The sequence below is a fragment of the Leptodactylus fuscus genome, chromosome 7 (genome assembly GCF_031893055.1).
Source record: "Leptodactylus fuscus isolate aLepFus1 chromosome 7, aLepFus1.hap2, whole genome shotgun sequence".
Classification (NCBI taxonomy): domain Eukaryota; kingdom Metazoa; phylum Chordata; class Amphibia; order Anura; family Leptodactylidae; genus Leptodactylus; species Leptodactylus fuscus.
The window spans coordinates 50500260-50517682 of NC_134271.1; the positions used below are offsets into that span (position 1 = coordinate 50500260).

The 17423-nt window shown below is 44.2% G+C and overlaps 1 protein-coding gene across 1 annotated transcript; it reads left to right on the plus strand.

The window, feature by feature from the left end:
* The first annotated feature begins 3778 nt into the window (after positions 1-3778).
* On the plus strand, positions 3779-17266 carry GCSH (glycine cleavage system protein H). The gene is made up of 5 exons (XM_075280585.1): positions 3779-3923; positions 7347-7426; positions 15040-15103; positions 15717-15848; positions 16745-17266. The coding sequence occupies exons 1-5, from the start codon at positions 3812-3814 to the stop codon at positions 16840-16842; spliced, it is 486 nt and encodes a 161-aa protein (XP_075136686.1). The 5' UTR covers positions 3779-3811; the 3' UTR covers positions 16843-17266.
* The last annotated feature ends 157 nt before the right edge of the window (positions 17267-17423 follow it).

Genomic DNA, 17423 nt, shown 5'->3' on the forward strand with positions numbered 1-17423 from the left:
CAGGCAGCTTCAGTTATACCATTTATGAATAAAACAAACTGACACCATGCAATGAATCCTTGTTGTAACTGTATCTAACTATTGTATATTTTATATTACGTTATTAATAATAATTATATTTAATTGTATTCTGTGTACAGCAGGTCTTGTGTATGTGTGCCTTGTATAATAAGGATATACAGTATTTATTTTACTCTGATACATAAACATAGAAGCTTTGCAAGCACATACTGTCTACCTGTGGTAACTGTGTCCCTTTCCTGTTTCCATGAAATGATCCTGTTTTCAATGAAATGGTCACTAATAGAAGCAAATATAAGGAACGCTGTAATATTTGTTATCAGAAAAAAAAAACATTTTTTTTCTCCAGTTATCTGGCTCTTTTCCTTCTCCCCTTGCTCCTAAACTCTTTTCTCAATATGATGAATCCTTCTTTGTCGCCCAAGATGGACTGTTAGCTCACTTAAGTATCAGATTACTTGCTTATCATAGGCATCTATGGTGAAGGAGAGGGGAGGTGGGGGGAAACAGAGAGGGAGTGGGGGGAGAGAGAGAGATCAAGAGAGAAGAATTCTCACCACAAGTGCTTTATTCACATCCATGCTGTTCACTACTACTGTATGATGTCCTCCATGCTGCTTGTGAGTGAGAGCGTTAGCAGAATCCTGACATCATACCAACTAGTCTTCACCACCTCCTTCCCCCATCTCAGGGACAACCGGGAATAAGAGAGATCCTGCACAGGGGAAAATCCAAAAAGTCATATAATGGTCAGATATAATGTTATAAGTCATGTACACAAACAACTTATCCTGGCAGGGCAAACATAAGTTTAGGTATGCTTTAAAATGCCCGGGAAAAGTGACATAGTAAAGAGAATTTATAAGATCCACCATTATTATTACTGTTTATTTATATAGCACCATTAATTCCAAAATATACAAACAGATATAATGCCAACTGTGGGACAGAGGGCCCTGCCCACAAGGGCTTACAGTCTATGAGATACAGACAGAAGGTTAGAGGGGGAGACTGTAAAGATGAAGGTCTGGTGACAGTAGTGTTATTGGAGGTTGTAGGCCTTCCTGAATAGGTGAGTCTTCAGGGCCTTCTTGAAGCCTGTGATTGTGGGGGTCAGTCTTATGTGTCTTGGTAATGAGTTCCAGAGTATGAGGATGCACGAGAGAAATCTTAGAGACAGTTGTTTGAAGAGCGGATAAGAGCAGAACAGAGTAGGGTGTCTTTGGAGGATCGCAGGTTTCGTGTGTGCATGTAGCGGGAGATTAGATCGGAGATATATGGAGGGGACAGGTTGTGGATGGCTTTGTAGCAGCCAATGAAGAACGGGGGAGAGGTGTATTAATCGAGCAACGCAGTTTAAAGGGATTCTATCAATGGGAAAACTCATTTTTAACTAAGCATATATTGCTATGCTAATTAGCCAGAAGGTGCACTCTGGAAGTTCAGTGAGCACTATGTGCTGTGTGCAAACAGGGGGAGGTGAGAGCAGGGAAGGCTGATGAGTCGTCAACATCATCATCAGCTTCCCTGCTCTCACCTCCCCCTTTAAATATATGCTTAGTTAAAGGGATTCAATCATTTGAATAGCATTTTTTCTCCCTAACATGTAGGAATAGCCTTAAGAAAGGCTATTCTTCTCCTACCTTTAAATGTCTTCTCCGGGCCGCCGTTCTGTAGATATCCCGGTTTTCTTTGGTATGTAAATAAGTTCTCGTGCAGCACTGGGGGCATCCCCATTGCTGCGAGAAAACTCTCCAGCGCCGGCCTCTGTCTTCTTCTGGCACGCCTCCCCGCAATGTCTTCTTCCATCAGCTTCTTCTGGATTTAAAATTCACACAGTTTTTCTTCTGTATGAAATTTAGTTTTTCTTCAGTATGTAAATTCACACATGCACAGTCAGCTCTGCAATCGGGCAGAACCGACTGCGCATGCCTGCGGCCATTTTCTTGTGGCCGCTTACACAGTACGCTTGTGTAAGCGACCACAAGAAAATGGCCTTAGGCATGCGCAGTCGGCTCTGCCTGAGGGCAGAGCTGACTGTGCATGTGTGAATTTACATACTGAAGAAAACCGGGATATCTATGGAACGGTGGCCCGGAGAAGACTTCTAAAGCTAGGAGAAGAATAGCTTTTCTTAAGGCTGGGAGGACACGGAGATGTGTGTTACAGTAGTCTAAGCAGGAGATAATGAGGACTTCTTTGTAGTTTTAAGGGTGAGGAAGGAGCAGATTCGATGGATGTTCTTGAGTTGGAGGCGGCAGGAAGTGTTGAGGGTTTGAACATGCGACCTGAAGGATAGGTCAGAGTCCATGATTATCCAAAGGCAGTGGACCTGTGGGACAGGGGTAAGTGTGGTTCATTAACTTTGATAGATGGATCAGGTAGAAGGGCCATACGAGGTGGGGCGAAGATGATGAACTCTGTTTTCTCCATGTTGAGTTTGAGAAAGCGGGAGGAGAGAAAGGAGGCTACGGCGGCTAGACACTCCGGAACTTTGGCCAAAAAAGAGGTAATGTCTGGTCCAGAGAGATATATTTGAGTGTCGTCAGCATAGCAATGGTATTGAAAACCATGAGATTCTATGAGTTGGCCCAGGCCAAGGGTGTAGATGGAGAACAGAAGGGGTCCTAGCACGGAGCCTTGGGGGAGAACTACAGAAAGAGGGCGAGGTGAGGAGGTAGTGTGTGAGTGGGAGACGCTGAATGTGCTGTTGGTGAGGTATGAGGAGATCCAGGAAAGGGCCATATTGACGTACACCAGGGGTGCCCAATACGTTGATCGCGATCTACCGGTCGATTGCAATGGACGTATGGGTCGATCGCGGGATGCAGCCAGGGATCCCGGATGTCTGCTTGTTCACAGCGCAGGCTGAGAGTCATCTACGGACACTGGCAGAAGGGGCTGCCGCAGCCCCAGCCTGCCAGTGTCCAGAGATAACTCTCAGCCTGCGCTGTGAACAAGCAGACATCCGGGATCCCTGGGTGGCCACAGAACGCCACTGTCTCCTGCTCTCACGATCCGCCCGGCCCCGCCCACACGCCCGGCCCTGTCTACAGACACACCTCGGCCCCGCCCACAAGAAGTGGGTAGATCTTTCGACTTGGTCATATAATAAAGTAGCTCACATGCTGACAAAGTGTGAGTACTCCTGACGTACACAGTATGTAATGCTAACACTTATAAAGTAAGGGACGTCAATAATGTCTGGGCTCTATAGATGACTGTAGCCTGGTTTATGGGGGGGGGGGGGGGGGGTCACCGTACTTATATTGGCTGTTATTAGAAGTCCTGGCCTGCAGGTATGCTGTCTATCAAAATAAAAATAAATACATTTTTGCTGGTAATCTGCCCCCTTCAGGTCAGTGGTGTTAAAACCAAAAATTGCTAATTTTTACACAAAGAATGTAGGTTTTTTTGAATTTCATTAAACTGTAAGACACCTTAGAATAAATCTACTCATATTCCATTTTGCCACATTTTTTTTCTAAGAACCTAAGCTAGGTAATGTTAATAGGAGATGTAAACAGACTACACTGAATAACCCCTAGGCAGTAGTCTAGCGGAGGAGCAGATCAGGGAGTTCGGGGCTGTACCGGAGGAGGAGATCAGGGAGTACGGGGCTAAGGCCACCTTACTACAGTCTGTAGTCTGCTCCTACTATAGGTACAGCAGTCATCTGCACAAATAACATGCCACCTGCCCCGCCCACTCCGCGCCTGCGCAGCAAACCATGTGAGGTAGTCGTCGGGACCGCGCAGTGGCGGCTGGAGCAGGGTGCGCGCTTGGAAAGATGGCGATGAGAGTGCTGCGCGGGGTGAGCAGCGTGTACTGTGCCGCACGCCTACTGCAGACCAACTTGTGCCCGGTCCGGTACCTGAGCGGAGCCTCTCGTCTGCTCGCTGGTGAGTGCCGGGGGTGCAGCGGGCACAGGTAGCTCAGGGCTTGTCACTCAGAGCAGGGGTCATTCACTGCGGGGCAAACAAGTCAGTCCTGAGGAGACGGTGTGACGGGATGGAAGCGCTGCAGGGCTAGGAGTCACAGACACTTGTAGCCACCTGTGCTCGGCTCACATGTTCTGCGCCACTGCCATTGGTTAGAAGTTGGGGAGACGTTCAGGTGCGGAGTTCTAGGGTGTAACGGGACTCTGGTGGTGTAAGGGTTACACTTAGCACAGACATATACTTGGTGTTTCCAGTCCTGGCTGTTCTCAGGATCTCTGACTGCTGTCAGTGACTTCAGTGAATGAACTGCAGGACCTCTATGATCACATGACCTGGAAGAGGAGGTTCTCATTCAGAGACTGCAAGCAGTGATCCTCTATACTGAGAAATACAGCATTATAGACCTTTATATAACATTTATTTAATTTGGAGACCCCTTTGCAAGTGGTGCGGTACCCCTGTATACTAGCGTACAGGCAGAAGCCTGCAGAGTGGATGGACAGGGAGTGCTGATACTTGTATTAATATCTGATGCTGCATAAACTCTATGCACTGATGTGTGAGGACTTGGCCAGGTTGGGGCTTGTGGGCTGGGGAGCCGCAGGCGGAGTTGTTGCAATTGTGTCATAAATTTGATGGCTCTGAGTCCACCCTCCAAACTGACAGGTCTAAATGCCGGCTGTATAAATGCTATGTATATGGAATCAGAGCCATGCTATTGTATGTAAATGTGCCCCGTTAGGAGGCTAGAATCAAGAATCAAACAAGCTTTATTGGCACGTACGAATAGATAATTGGCATTGCCAAAGCTAGTAAAGTGTGTGGGGTGGAGTGGGTGATTTGGGCTATAACAGTCTGTGGGGTCTCATCTTCCTCTTAGTTAGTGACAGCTATATAGGGGGGGGGTGATTTGGGGTATAACAGTCCTTGGGGTCTCATCAGCAGAGTTTGCCTACCCTGCTCGGGCCAGTATAATATGTAGGTGGAAAGTTTCTGGCTTCCATGACTGAACTGTGTGGTCTGGTATAACCTGGTCACCTTCATGGTGGGGATACTTTTATAGTAAGGTCATACTCTATACTATCGTAATACTGTCATGGGAGTGCGCAGACCCCATAGGACCCCATAGCAGCTGTGTTCTCTGTCTCCGTGGTAAGCTTGCCACCCAATGTCATGACATTTTGGCTTGTGAATGGATTTGATTTCATGGAAATTCTGCTGATCTTGCTGTCAAATACTGTATAGCAGATGACTGAGGGACCCCGCTATAAGTGGGATCTTATAGGATTCACTCTCCACAGCTGCTGTTTCTTAGACTGGGGAATGCAGCATTGTATCTGCAGAGTCTGTGATTTCTCAGGTTTTGCTCATGTTGTCTTATAGAGTGCAAAGGGCAAAATATCCATGTAACACACAGGCTGCATGCAGAATGGGTCCCACCGCCAGAAAGACGTATAAAAAGCATGCTACAGCAAAGGAATTATATGGGAGAAGATTCACTAAGCACAATGTTGCTGGGCTCTGGGTTACACAGACCCAAATTTATTACATATCTTGGGCGCCATTCACAGATGGCCATCCATTTACATAGATATTAATGTACAATATCCAGGGCACAATGTAGTATACTATAGTTGTATTTTCTGATTTGCTGGACAGATGTAAAAGATATGGGTGAACCACTAGGCGCTATTCTACTGCCAAATATTGGCATAAAGTAAACCCTGCATCATATTTCTTCTGTATCTGAGCTTCTCCCTATGTGTCCACATACATGAGTGAGCGCAGTATCAGTGTAAGGTGCTATGTGCAGCTACTTGTCATGTTCAAGCCCTTCTACCACCGTACCATTCAGTCTTTAGGCTCCATTCAGATTACATCCTTTACATTTATTTAGCAGATCCATTTTAATTTTTAAAATAAATCTTCTGTGGTAGATTCCCCATTTCCTCAGCTGGATCCCTCCATTCAGTACTGTACAGCCTGAGATCTGGTTTCAGCCAGAGATTTCTCGCCACCGTCGCTGAGCACATAGCGTGTGAATTGCCTGTGGACTGTAGGAAATCTGCTGAATGACTTATAACAAGTGATGTGTGATGGTTCACGGCTGATAATTCCTTCATGTCATGTAGCTTTCAGAACACAACCTGGGTGCTATGTGGTTTATATGGAGCCTGCCAGCGTATTAGTTGTCTTCTGTAAGGATTTATACTAGAATATGTCAGAGAATTACTTACCCCCCCACCATTCATGAGTACAGGGGTCCCTTGCCCCCACATTGTGTGGTGGCTGAGCTGGCAGGGTACTTGGCTATTCTTCAGCAGTCCCATAATGCAAAATGGAGCAGTGTTGTATATGGTCAACCATCGCTCCAGGGAGACAAGTGCCCCCCATTCTTGTGATCAGTGGGGTCACCCCAGCCAGTCAGGCATTCATCACCTATCCTGTGGATAGCTGCCAAGTTTTCATTTATTTCATTTGCATTTTCATTCATATAGTGCTGACGTATTCCACAGCGCTCTACACATCACACGTGTATGCATGAACACACTACAGGACAGTTATCCTACAGAAAGTCAGGGACTCCTGGCATCATAAATGTCTATAACGTTGGAAGTCCAGATCTATGCAACTGAAATATGGACATTTACAGCTCTTGGAAGTTTGAAGGGGTTGTGCAGGACTAGAAAACATGGCCGCTTTCTTCTTCACAGGAAGTGATCTTACATCTGTGGGTCATAAGGCAATGCTACAGCTCAGTCCCATTAAATTAAATGAGACTGAACTGCAGCATAGCGATATGACCAACACATATGAAGTCACTCCCGGAGAAACAGAAATCAGCCATGTTTTTCTAATTCTGCTCAACCCCTTTAATCAGAGTTTATAAGTTCATATGCTTAGAGCGCCACCTAGTGGTAACTGTAAGCAGCTATAATTTAAACTTGCTTGTCATTGTTTAGAAAAACAAGGCTGACTGCGCCATGCCTGTGCACAGGTTGTGTTGCAACTGAGCCCCATTTACTTGGGCTGCAATATTAGATAAAACGCAGGCATTTTATTGTTTCTGGAAGCAAGCTGCCATGCTTTCTGATTGAAGAAAACCCCATTAAATTGTGTCTGCTTGTAGCAACCATTAGGTGGTAGTAACTGCATAGGAATTTGCTGGGACCTCTATACAGTTATACACTGTGACCTCCTGTTAGTATCAGGGTAACATGACCGGTTACTGACTATAGTCTATACAGTACTGTGTGTCAGTAAATAAGTGGTGCCTTGTGTCATTGCTTCTTCTTACTGTACATTTCTATCCTTGTGTCATTGTTTATTACTCTACATTTGTATCTTTGTGGAATTGATGCCATTTCTCTTGCTTTTTTGCAGCCCGCAAGTTCACAGACAAGCATGAATGGATATCCGTGGAGGATGGAGTCGGAACTGTTGGAATCAGCAAATTTGCCCAGGTATTGACTTGTTTGTGTAACAAGTTACTGGCTGTGATGTGACCTGTGTAAATGTGAACTTTGACGTCTGTAAAGTCAGTCTTGCTGGATTCATCTTATCTTTTTTTTTTTTTTTTTCTGAACTTTGCCTGCTTTTCTACATATATCCTAACTGGGGTTTCTTTATTAGTTACTAGCGAGCGGCAGTAATATCGCTTGCAATAATGAATATTTATGACACACAGGTTACTTTTTACTATACATGTATCAGGGGCGTAACTACCGGGGTAGCGGCTGCCACAGGGCCCGACGACAGCCGCTACCACTGCGTTTTTTTTTTTTTAATAGGTCGTTACCAGCTGGAGTTACTCCAGCCGGTAAGGGGCCCTATTTACTTACCGGTCCTGGCAGGGGCCGGGATCGGTATGTGACGCCCGCGAGACCCCCGAGTATAATGATTGGAGGCCCAGGAGAGGTAAGGGAACATTAAAAAAAAAAAAAAAACAGCGTTACCTCTCCGGGCAGGCTTCGGGCCTACTTCAGTGACGTCCCTGACTTCACATTACCGGGCCTGCATCCTTATGTGTCGCAACGTAGGCCCCCAGGTCACGTGACGTCCCGAATGTCATTGAAGATGACCGCCATCAGCAGGGACTACGCCGGAGCCAGGGAGAGGTAACAATGTTTTTTATGTTTGTATCCTCCCCTGGGTCTCCGATTATTATACTCTGCGATCTGAAAAGACCCCAGAGTATAATAATTGTTCATGGGTGTCCACAATAGAGCATCATACTGTGTGCAGGGGCCACTATGGGGCATCATACTGTGTGCAGGGGCCACTATGGGGCATCATACTGTGTGCAGGGGCCACTATGGGGCATCATACTGTGTGCAGGGGCCACTATGGGGCATCATACTGTGTGCAGGGGCCACTATGGGGCATCATACGGTGTGCAGGGGCCACTATGGGGCATCATACTGTGTGCAGGGGCCACTATGGGGCATAATACTGTGTGCAGGGGCCACTAAGGGGCATAATACTGTGTGCAGGGGCCACTATGGGGCATAATACTGTGTGCAGGGGCCACTATGGGGCATAATACTGTGTGCAGGGGCCACTATGGGGCATAATACTGTGTGCAGGGGCCACTATGGGGCATAATACTGTGTGCAGGGGCCACTATGGGGCATAATACTGTGTGCAGGGGCCACTATGGGGCATAATACTGTGTGCAGGGGCCACTATGGGGCATAATACTGTGTGCAGGGGCCACTATGGGGCATAATACTGTGTGCAGGGGCCACTATGGGGCATAATACTGTGTGCAGGGGCCACTATGGGGCATAATACTGTGTGCAGGGGCCACTATGGGGCATAATACTGTGTGCAGGGGCCACTATGGGGCATAATACTGTGTGCAGGGGCCACTATGGGGCATAATACTGTGTGCAGGGGCCACTATGGGGCATAATACTGTGTGCAGGGGCCACTATGGGGCATAATACTGTGTGCAGGGGCCACTATGGGGCATAATACTGTGTGCAGGGGCCACTATGGGGCATAATACTGTGTGCAGGGGCCACTATGGGGCATAATACTGTGTGCAGGGGCCACTATGGGGCATAATACTGAGTGCAGGGGCCACTATGGGGCATAATACTGAGTGCAGGGGCCACTATGGGGCATAATACTGAGTGCAGGGGCCACTATGGGGCATAATACTGAGTGCAGGGGCCACTATGGGGCATAATACTGAGTGCAGGGGCCACTATGGGGCATAATACTGTATGCAGGGGCCACTATGGGGCATAATACTGTGTGCAGGGGCCACTATGGGGCATAATAGTGCGCGCAGGAATGCAGACGGGGGAGGGGGGTTTGCCACAGCGCCCCGCCATTCTTAGTTACGCCACTGACATGTATATTACTTTCTCTTCAGTATTTTGATATACAGAACTGAGACCAGTTTCCAGCAGGGAGTGTATGGTTTATGGTGGTAGCAGATATGTCATCTGTAACAATCTGTAACTAGTGTTGTGGCCCTTTGAGGGATTAGTTTGCTAAAGATCCAAATAGACCTTATTGACTTTATCAAGAGTTCTCCAGGATTGCAGCACCGAGAGTCCAACCTCTGTGAGGTCGGGGTGTATCTCTTGTTCCTGTGTACAGAATCCTTACGGGACCACCATGGCCACATCATTGTGGTCATTGACAGGGTTCAAGGGAGGTTGGACCTGCAGAATTAAATATAGAAGGTAGGCCATCATAGTTAAAGAACCCTGTAGGGCATGTTCACACACGTCATTAAATTGTGGAATTCACATACAGTCCTATGAAAAAGTTTGGGCACCCCTATTAATCTTAATCATTTTTAGTTCTAAATATTTTGGTGTTTATAACAGCCATTTCAGTTTGATATATCTAATAACTGATGGACACAGTAATATTTCAGGATTGAAATGAGGTTTATTGTACTAACAGAAAATGTGCAATATGCATTAAACCAAAATTTGACCGGTGCAAAAGTATGGGCACCTCAACAGAAAAGTGACATTAATATTTAGTAGATCCTCCTTTTGCAAAGATAACAGCCTCTAGTCGCTTCCTGTAGCTTTTAATCAGTTCCTGGATAAAGGTATTTTGGACAAACAATTCAAGTTCAGTTAAGTTAGATGGTCGCCGAGCATGGACAGCCCGCTTCAAATCATCCCACAGATGTTCAATGATATTCAGGTCTGGGGACTGGGATGGCCATTCCAGAACATTGTAATTGTTCCTCTGCATGAATGCCTGAGGATTTGGAGCGGTGTTTTGGATCATTGTCTTGCTGAAATATCCATCCCCGGCGTAACTTCAACTTCGTCACAGATTCTTGAACATTATTCTCAAGAATCTGCTGATACTTTTTTTTTATATAACCAAACAACTCAATCTTTGTTTCCAAAATGAAGCTGGCTTGTCCAAATGTGCTTTTGCATACCTCAGGCAACTCTATTTGTGGCGTACGTGCAAAAACGGCTTCTTTCTCATCACTCTCCCATACAGCTTCTCCTTGTGCAAAGTGCGCTGTATTGTTACCGATGCACAGTGACACCATCTGCAGCAAGATGATGCTGCAGCTCTTTGGAGGTGGTCTGTGGATTGTCCTTGACTGTTCTCACCATTCTTCTTCTCTGCCTTTCTGATATTTTTCTTGGCCTGCCACTTCTGGGCTTAACAAGAACTGTCCCTGTGGTCTTCCATTTCCTTACTATGTTCCTCACAGTGGAAACTGACAGGTTAAATCTCTGAGACAACGTTTTGTATCCTTCCCCTGAACAACTACACTCACCGGCCACTTTATTAGGTACACCATGCTAGTAACGGGTTGGACCCCCTTTTGCCTTCAGAACTGCCTCAATTCTTCGTGGCATAGATTCAACAAGGTGCTGGAAGCATTCCTCAGAGATTTTGGTCCATATTGGCATGATGGCATGACACAGTTGCCGCAGATTTGTCGGCTGCACATCCATGATGCGAATCTCCCGTTCCACCACATCCCAAAGATGCTTTATTGGATTGAGATCTGGTGACTGTGGAGGCCATTGGAGTACAGTGAACTCATTGTCATGTTCAAGAAACCAGTCTGAGATGATTCCAGCTTTATGACATGGCGCATTATCCTGATGAAAGTAGCCATCAGATGTTGGGTACATTGTGGTCATAAAGGGATGGACATGGTCAGCAACAATACTCAGGTAGGCTTTGGCGTTGCAACGATGCTCAATTGGTACCAAGGGGCCCAAAGAGTGCCAAGAAAATATTCCCCACACCATGACACCACCACCACCAGCCTGAACCGTTGATACAAGGCAGGATGGATCCATGCTTTCATGTTGTTGACACCAAATTCTGACCCTACCATCCGAATGTCGCAGCAGAAATCGAGACTCATCAGACCAGGCAACGTTTTTCCAATCTTCAATTGTCCAATTTCGATGAGCTTGTGCAAATTGTAGCCTCAGTTTCCTGTTCTTAGCTGAAAGGAGTGGCACCCGGTGTGGTCTTCTGCTGCTGTAGCCCATCTGCCTCAAAGTTCGACGTACTGTGCGTTCAGAGATGCTCTTCTGGCTACCTTGGTTGTAACGGGTGGCTATTTGAGTCACTGTTGCCTTTCTATCAGCTCGAACCAGTCTGGCCATTCTCCTCTGACCTCTGGCATCAACAACGCATTTCCGCCCACAGAACTGCCGCTCACTGGATGTTTTTTCTTTTTCGGACCATTCTCTGTAAACCCTAGAGATGGTTGTGCGTGAAAATCCCAGTAGATCAGCAGTTTCTGAAATGCTCAGACCAGCCCTTCTGGCACCAACAACCATGCCACGTTCAAAGGCACTCAAATCACCTTTCTTCCCCATACTGATGCTCGGTTTGAACTGCAGGAGATTGTCTTGACCATGTCTACATGCCTAAATGCACTGAGTTGCCGCCATGTGATTGGCTGATTAAGTGTTAACGAGCAGTTGGACAGGTGTACCTAATAAAGTGGCCGGTGAGTGTATGTTGAACAATCTTTGTTTTCAGATCATTTGAGAGCGGGCTGTCCATGTTCGGCGACCATCAAACCTAACTGAACTTGAATTGTTTTGTAGAAAGAAATGGTCCAAAATACCTTCATCCAGGAACTGATTAAAAGCTACAGGAAGCGACTAGAGGCTGTTATCTTTGCAAAAGGAGGATGTACTAAATATTAATGTCACTTTTCTGTTGAGGTGCCCATATTTTTGCACCGGTCAAATTTTGGTTTAATGCATATTGCGCATTTTCTGTTAGTACAATAAACCTCATTTCAATCCTGAAATATTACTGTGTCCATCAGTTATTAGATATATCAAACTGAAATGGCTGTTGCAAACACCAAAATATTTAGAACTAAAAATGATTAAGATTAATAGGGGTGCCCAAACTTTTTCATAGGACTGTATATTACGTGTGTGCCTTTTTTGTACATTTTGCTGCAGATTCATTGCAGATTTATCCTGCTACAGTGAAAGAAGTAAATTCCACTCTGAAATTCTGCACAGCCAGTCAATTTCAACTTTTTTTTCCTGTTTTACTGTACATATATTGTAATTTTGCCATCTGCAAATTCAGAAGAAAAATCTTACAAGATATCCATGAGAAAAGCACAGTAGTGTTTATTTCTCTAGAAAAACCAGTTAGCTGGTGACCCCATAGACAAGACTATAACCTGTGACAGAGAGAAAAGTCCTCCAGTCAGGATTATTCTCTCTGATGATTTTAGATGGAATCTGTGGCAGAGTCTCCTATGGAGAATCCATAGCAGATATGAACCTATATCTTTAAGCCTTATTATGAAGAAACCATGAGCAAAAAACCCTATGAATGTGTATAAAAATACAAATCTTTATTAAGAAATGACATAAATAACACATACATAAAGGTGTTACACAACATCACACAAATAGACAGGAGAAGACTATTGAGTATAGTCAAACTGCCAGACTAGAAGTAGAAACAGAAAGAGGAGATATCTACCACGTGTCACACATAGATTGTAGATACAACCAGGTAATACAGTAAGTACATAGATATAAACCACAATGGCTCACTGCAAACTCTATGTAAACAAATTGTATGTATATTGTGCAGTGACACATGGTAGTTATCCCCTTTCTGTTTCTGCTTATAGTGTGGCAGTTTGACTATACTTGATAGTCTTCTATCTATTTGTGTGATGTTGTGTATCACCTTTATTATTTTGTATGTATTATTTGTCATTTCTTAATAAAGACTTATATTTTTATATACCGTATAATACTCGAGTATAAGCCGACTTTCTCAGCACAGTTTTTATGCTGAAAAAGCCCCCCTCAGCTTATACTTGAGTCAGGGTTCATGGAGCACAGAGACCTGCATAAATTAATTGAAAGGGGACGTCCTTTAGTGCTACAGTAATGATATAGGACACACCCCCTTCTCTAGCACTAAAGGACCTCCCCCTTCATTTAATTTATGCAGGTCTCTGTGCTCCGTGGAGAGAGATGAAAGCCCCTACTCCTGTATCTGCATCGAGGAGAGGAAGCTACAGGAAAGGGGAAAGCAAAGGGGAAAAAAAAACCACAGGTACCTGCTGGGGTTACTATTCCTATTAGTGTCAGGCATTTGGGGTTATTAATTTAGTTTCAGTAACTCTATGTGCCTCACATTAATAGCAGTTAACCTCATCATGTCCCTCATATTAACCCCTGTGTTCCCCATATAAGGGTTACTAATATGTGAGACACATGGGGGTACCAATTATGTGAGGCACACAGGGGGTTAATATGAGGGACATGATGGGGTTAACTGCTATTACTATGAGGCACATGGAATTACTAAGTTATAATGCACATGACCAGACTTTTTGTCTGCACTAAGTCAATAAGATTTCACAGTTTTTTTCTGGTAAAATTAGGGGCCTCGGCTTATATTCGGGTCGGCCTATACTCGAGTATAAACGGTACATTCATATGGTTTCTTCATGATAACCTAGCCTTACTTTGCTATTGCTGCCTTGATATACCGGAAAGGTCACTGAAATACCAACACACACAGCTTAAATTTGTTTTCTTGGATTTAGTAATTGATGACCTATCCTTAAAGAGAATCTCCAGTTATATAAACTTTCCATAAATCAATAGTAAAAGTGAAAATAATAAACTTTGTAATTAGTGTTGAGCGAGTAGTATTCGATCAAATACCTCGCCGGCATAGGAATGCATGTAATCCGCCAAACACCAAGGGGTTAAACACTTCGAATATTCAATGCATTTAACCACTTAAAACCCTGATTAAACGCTTTCCTATGCCGGTGAGGTATTCGATCCAATACTACTCACTCAACACTATTTTTAATATATCTGAAGGAGATCTCTTTTTCCTTCACAGTTAATCTCTCTGTATTAGTCTATGGAGAGGGGAGGGGGGATAAAAAAGACACTCAAATAATTGCTGCTGTTACGCTCTGCTGTTTCTTGCTTTTTATACTCTAAGTGTGGATAGGAAGCTGATAATACACAAAATGGGGCAATAAATCAATTAATCAACCACAGGTGAATACTTTTCTGCCCCTCCTTGTATGTGTGGGGCTGAATATGGAGACGGATATAATATAAACAAGCAGTCAGAATGAAGATGAGGGGAGCAGCTTAATAAATGGTGAAGGAAACAGATCTCCATACTAAGATAGATTACAAAGTTTCTTATATTTAATTACAGTATTCATTTATGAATATTTGTATAACTGGTACACTTTAAAGAGATGTCTGGCACTCGGCCCCAAATAACACAGCATCTGTTTGTAGAGAGGGCAGGTGAGTGCTGCAGCCCCTTCTGTACTCATCCAAGCCTGCGCCGTTCATTACTACAGTGGCTGTGCTTGCTATTGCTGTCTAGTTCATTCAGTAGAAAGGGACTGAGCTGTGATCAAGCCATGTGACTGATAAACAGTATTTGTTATCTAATGGTAAAGGGAGTCTGTCACCTAAACGTTTCTGATGACAGACTCTCTCTTTATGTTTGTATGTATATTTAGTGGAATACACCCTAACCACAAGCCCTCTTATATGTGTATATATTGCTTTTCTTTCAGGAGTCATTAGGAGATGTGGTTTACTGTAGTCTTCCTGATGTTGGTGCCAAGCTCAATAAAATGGGTAGGTTATTTTTTTTTCCAATTGTTCATAATACAGGCCCTGTGGTGTTTTCTCAGTTGCTAAGGGTATTTGAGAAGTTTGGGATAAAACTGTTTGCCTCTATTCCATGTATAAAGGTGTCTTCAGACTGGAATCACATGTGCAGGTTTTGTAGCCAGGTATTGCGGCTTTGTGCCATTATTGACTTACTATTTAGATGGTGTGTAAAGAGGAGGCCGCACTAGCTATGGGAGATGGGTAAGGACATTTAGTCAGACCTCCATATAATGATATTGATGACCTATCCTAAGGTCAGACCATCAGTAGTGCGAGCCAGGAGAACCATATAGAGACTTGGATCTGTGCACTCCTCTCTGCGATCAACCTCCTTGTGCTCAGTATATCTTTATGATCTATATTCTAAAGATGGAAGTTCATTGTGGGATATATCTGGGGCTTGTCTGAGCTGGATTGCTCGTATTAGTTAACTAGGTAACTATTATATATCAATTATTGTGTGGGGAAAATGAAGCGCATGAACATACTGAATAATTGTAGTGTAAGTGATGACGTCTATTGCTTGGTGCTGTGATCTCGCAGCGTGGTCTTATCTAGTGACTTTTCTCTCTTCTAGATGAGTTTGGAACATTAGAGAGTGTAAAGGCAGCTAGTGAACTCTTCTCTCCCCTGACCGGAGAAGTTACAGCAATAAATGAAGCGCTGGCAGACAATCCAGGGCTGGTGAACAAATCCTGCTACGATGAAGGTAAACACAATCATGTGCAATGTTGACTGACAGGTCGCTAACTCTTAAGTCATCACCTCTTGCTAAATTTGGAATCGCACACCTGTATACAGCTGCATCTGAACTCGGCCCCCAACAGTTCTACTAAACCAAACTTTTAGTGCCCTTCAGTTCTATAGTGATCTAAGTTTGGTTTAGTAGAATTGAAGGGGCACCTGGGTCTTGTGACCATAATAAGGCTTTCTGAAGAATAAGCCTTTAAAAGGCGCCTTTTGTAAGTCAGATAGAAATGACGTATCCTTAGCCTGGGACCCCCACAGATCAGCTGATTTGAAGAGACAGTAGTGTTTAGGTGAGCACTGTGGCATTTTCTCTGAATGCCCAGCATAGTGCTGTTCACTGTGTAGGGTTGTGTTTGGTATTGCAGCTCAGTCTCTTTCACTTCAATGAGACTGAGCTGCATACAGACCATGATCGTGATGTTCGTGTGATACGAAAGTTGTGCTCACCCGAGTGCTGCTCCCACTTTGAGCAGCTGATCTGAGGGGTTTCTGGTTATCCGACAAGATATTGATGACATGCTTTAATAAGATCATTAGTATTAGAAATGCTCCAGATTCATCACAGCGACTGATGCAGGATGATATTTGTGGTGCACTCTTTGGTGCAGACTGTCTAGTCCAAAATATTAATGCACCATGAATGTAGCATGGCTCTACACCTTTTTCTGCAAACCCCATCTATCTGCTCTATTAGGTGCAGAAAGTGTAAAACCGTTCCAGTAAAGTGCAAACTGTCTTGGTGCAAATTGTACCAGCATTCTGTTGCATTTTCTCTTGTAAATCTGCCCCATGCTGGGGTTTATCGGCTGGTCTGGGGTTTCCTAAGAATTCCTTTATTTTTTCTCTTATGTACAGGGTGGTTAATAAAGGTAACGGTGGACGTTCCCTCAGAACTGGACGACCTGATGAGTGAAGATGCCTATGAAAAATATGTAAAATCAATTGAGGACTGAACTCGGCACAGCTAGATGTTGTAGTCTTGTTTAGCACCCAGTAGTGGTACACAGGGGGGCATCTGCCCCAGGTTGGCGGACGCGCTCACTACAGGAATAACGGTTAGCCAGTCTTTCCCTCCTCGTAGCTTTAAGTTGAACTGGTGGACAATGACACAACTTCAGGATTCTGTTTAAATATCTTGTCCTTTTTTAAGAAGAATCTATCAGAAAATTTTACAATGAATATAAATATAATTAACAAGATATTTAGTCTTTCTTGTTTCTTTTTTTTGGCTGCAGCAGAAACACTAAATGACACTTTCCAAAGATCGCTCTTTAGTTCTGGATTGAATTTTCTCATAAAAGAAAGTGATGGAGATCTTCTATAATCATGGTGACAGGTTTGTCAATAATATTGTGTAATAAAAATGATAATCTGGAATGTTTAGCTGTCATTGCATTTCCTGTATATGCAGAACAAGCCGCGGTCCTGTGAGTCATCCCTGCATTTTCCTTAGTCATGGCTTCACTTGCTGGCCAAATTTTAGAGAGATATTGTCATTATGATAAAGTGATTGCATATCGCCAATATATGAGCC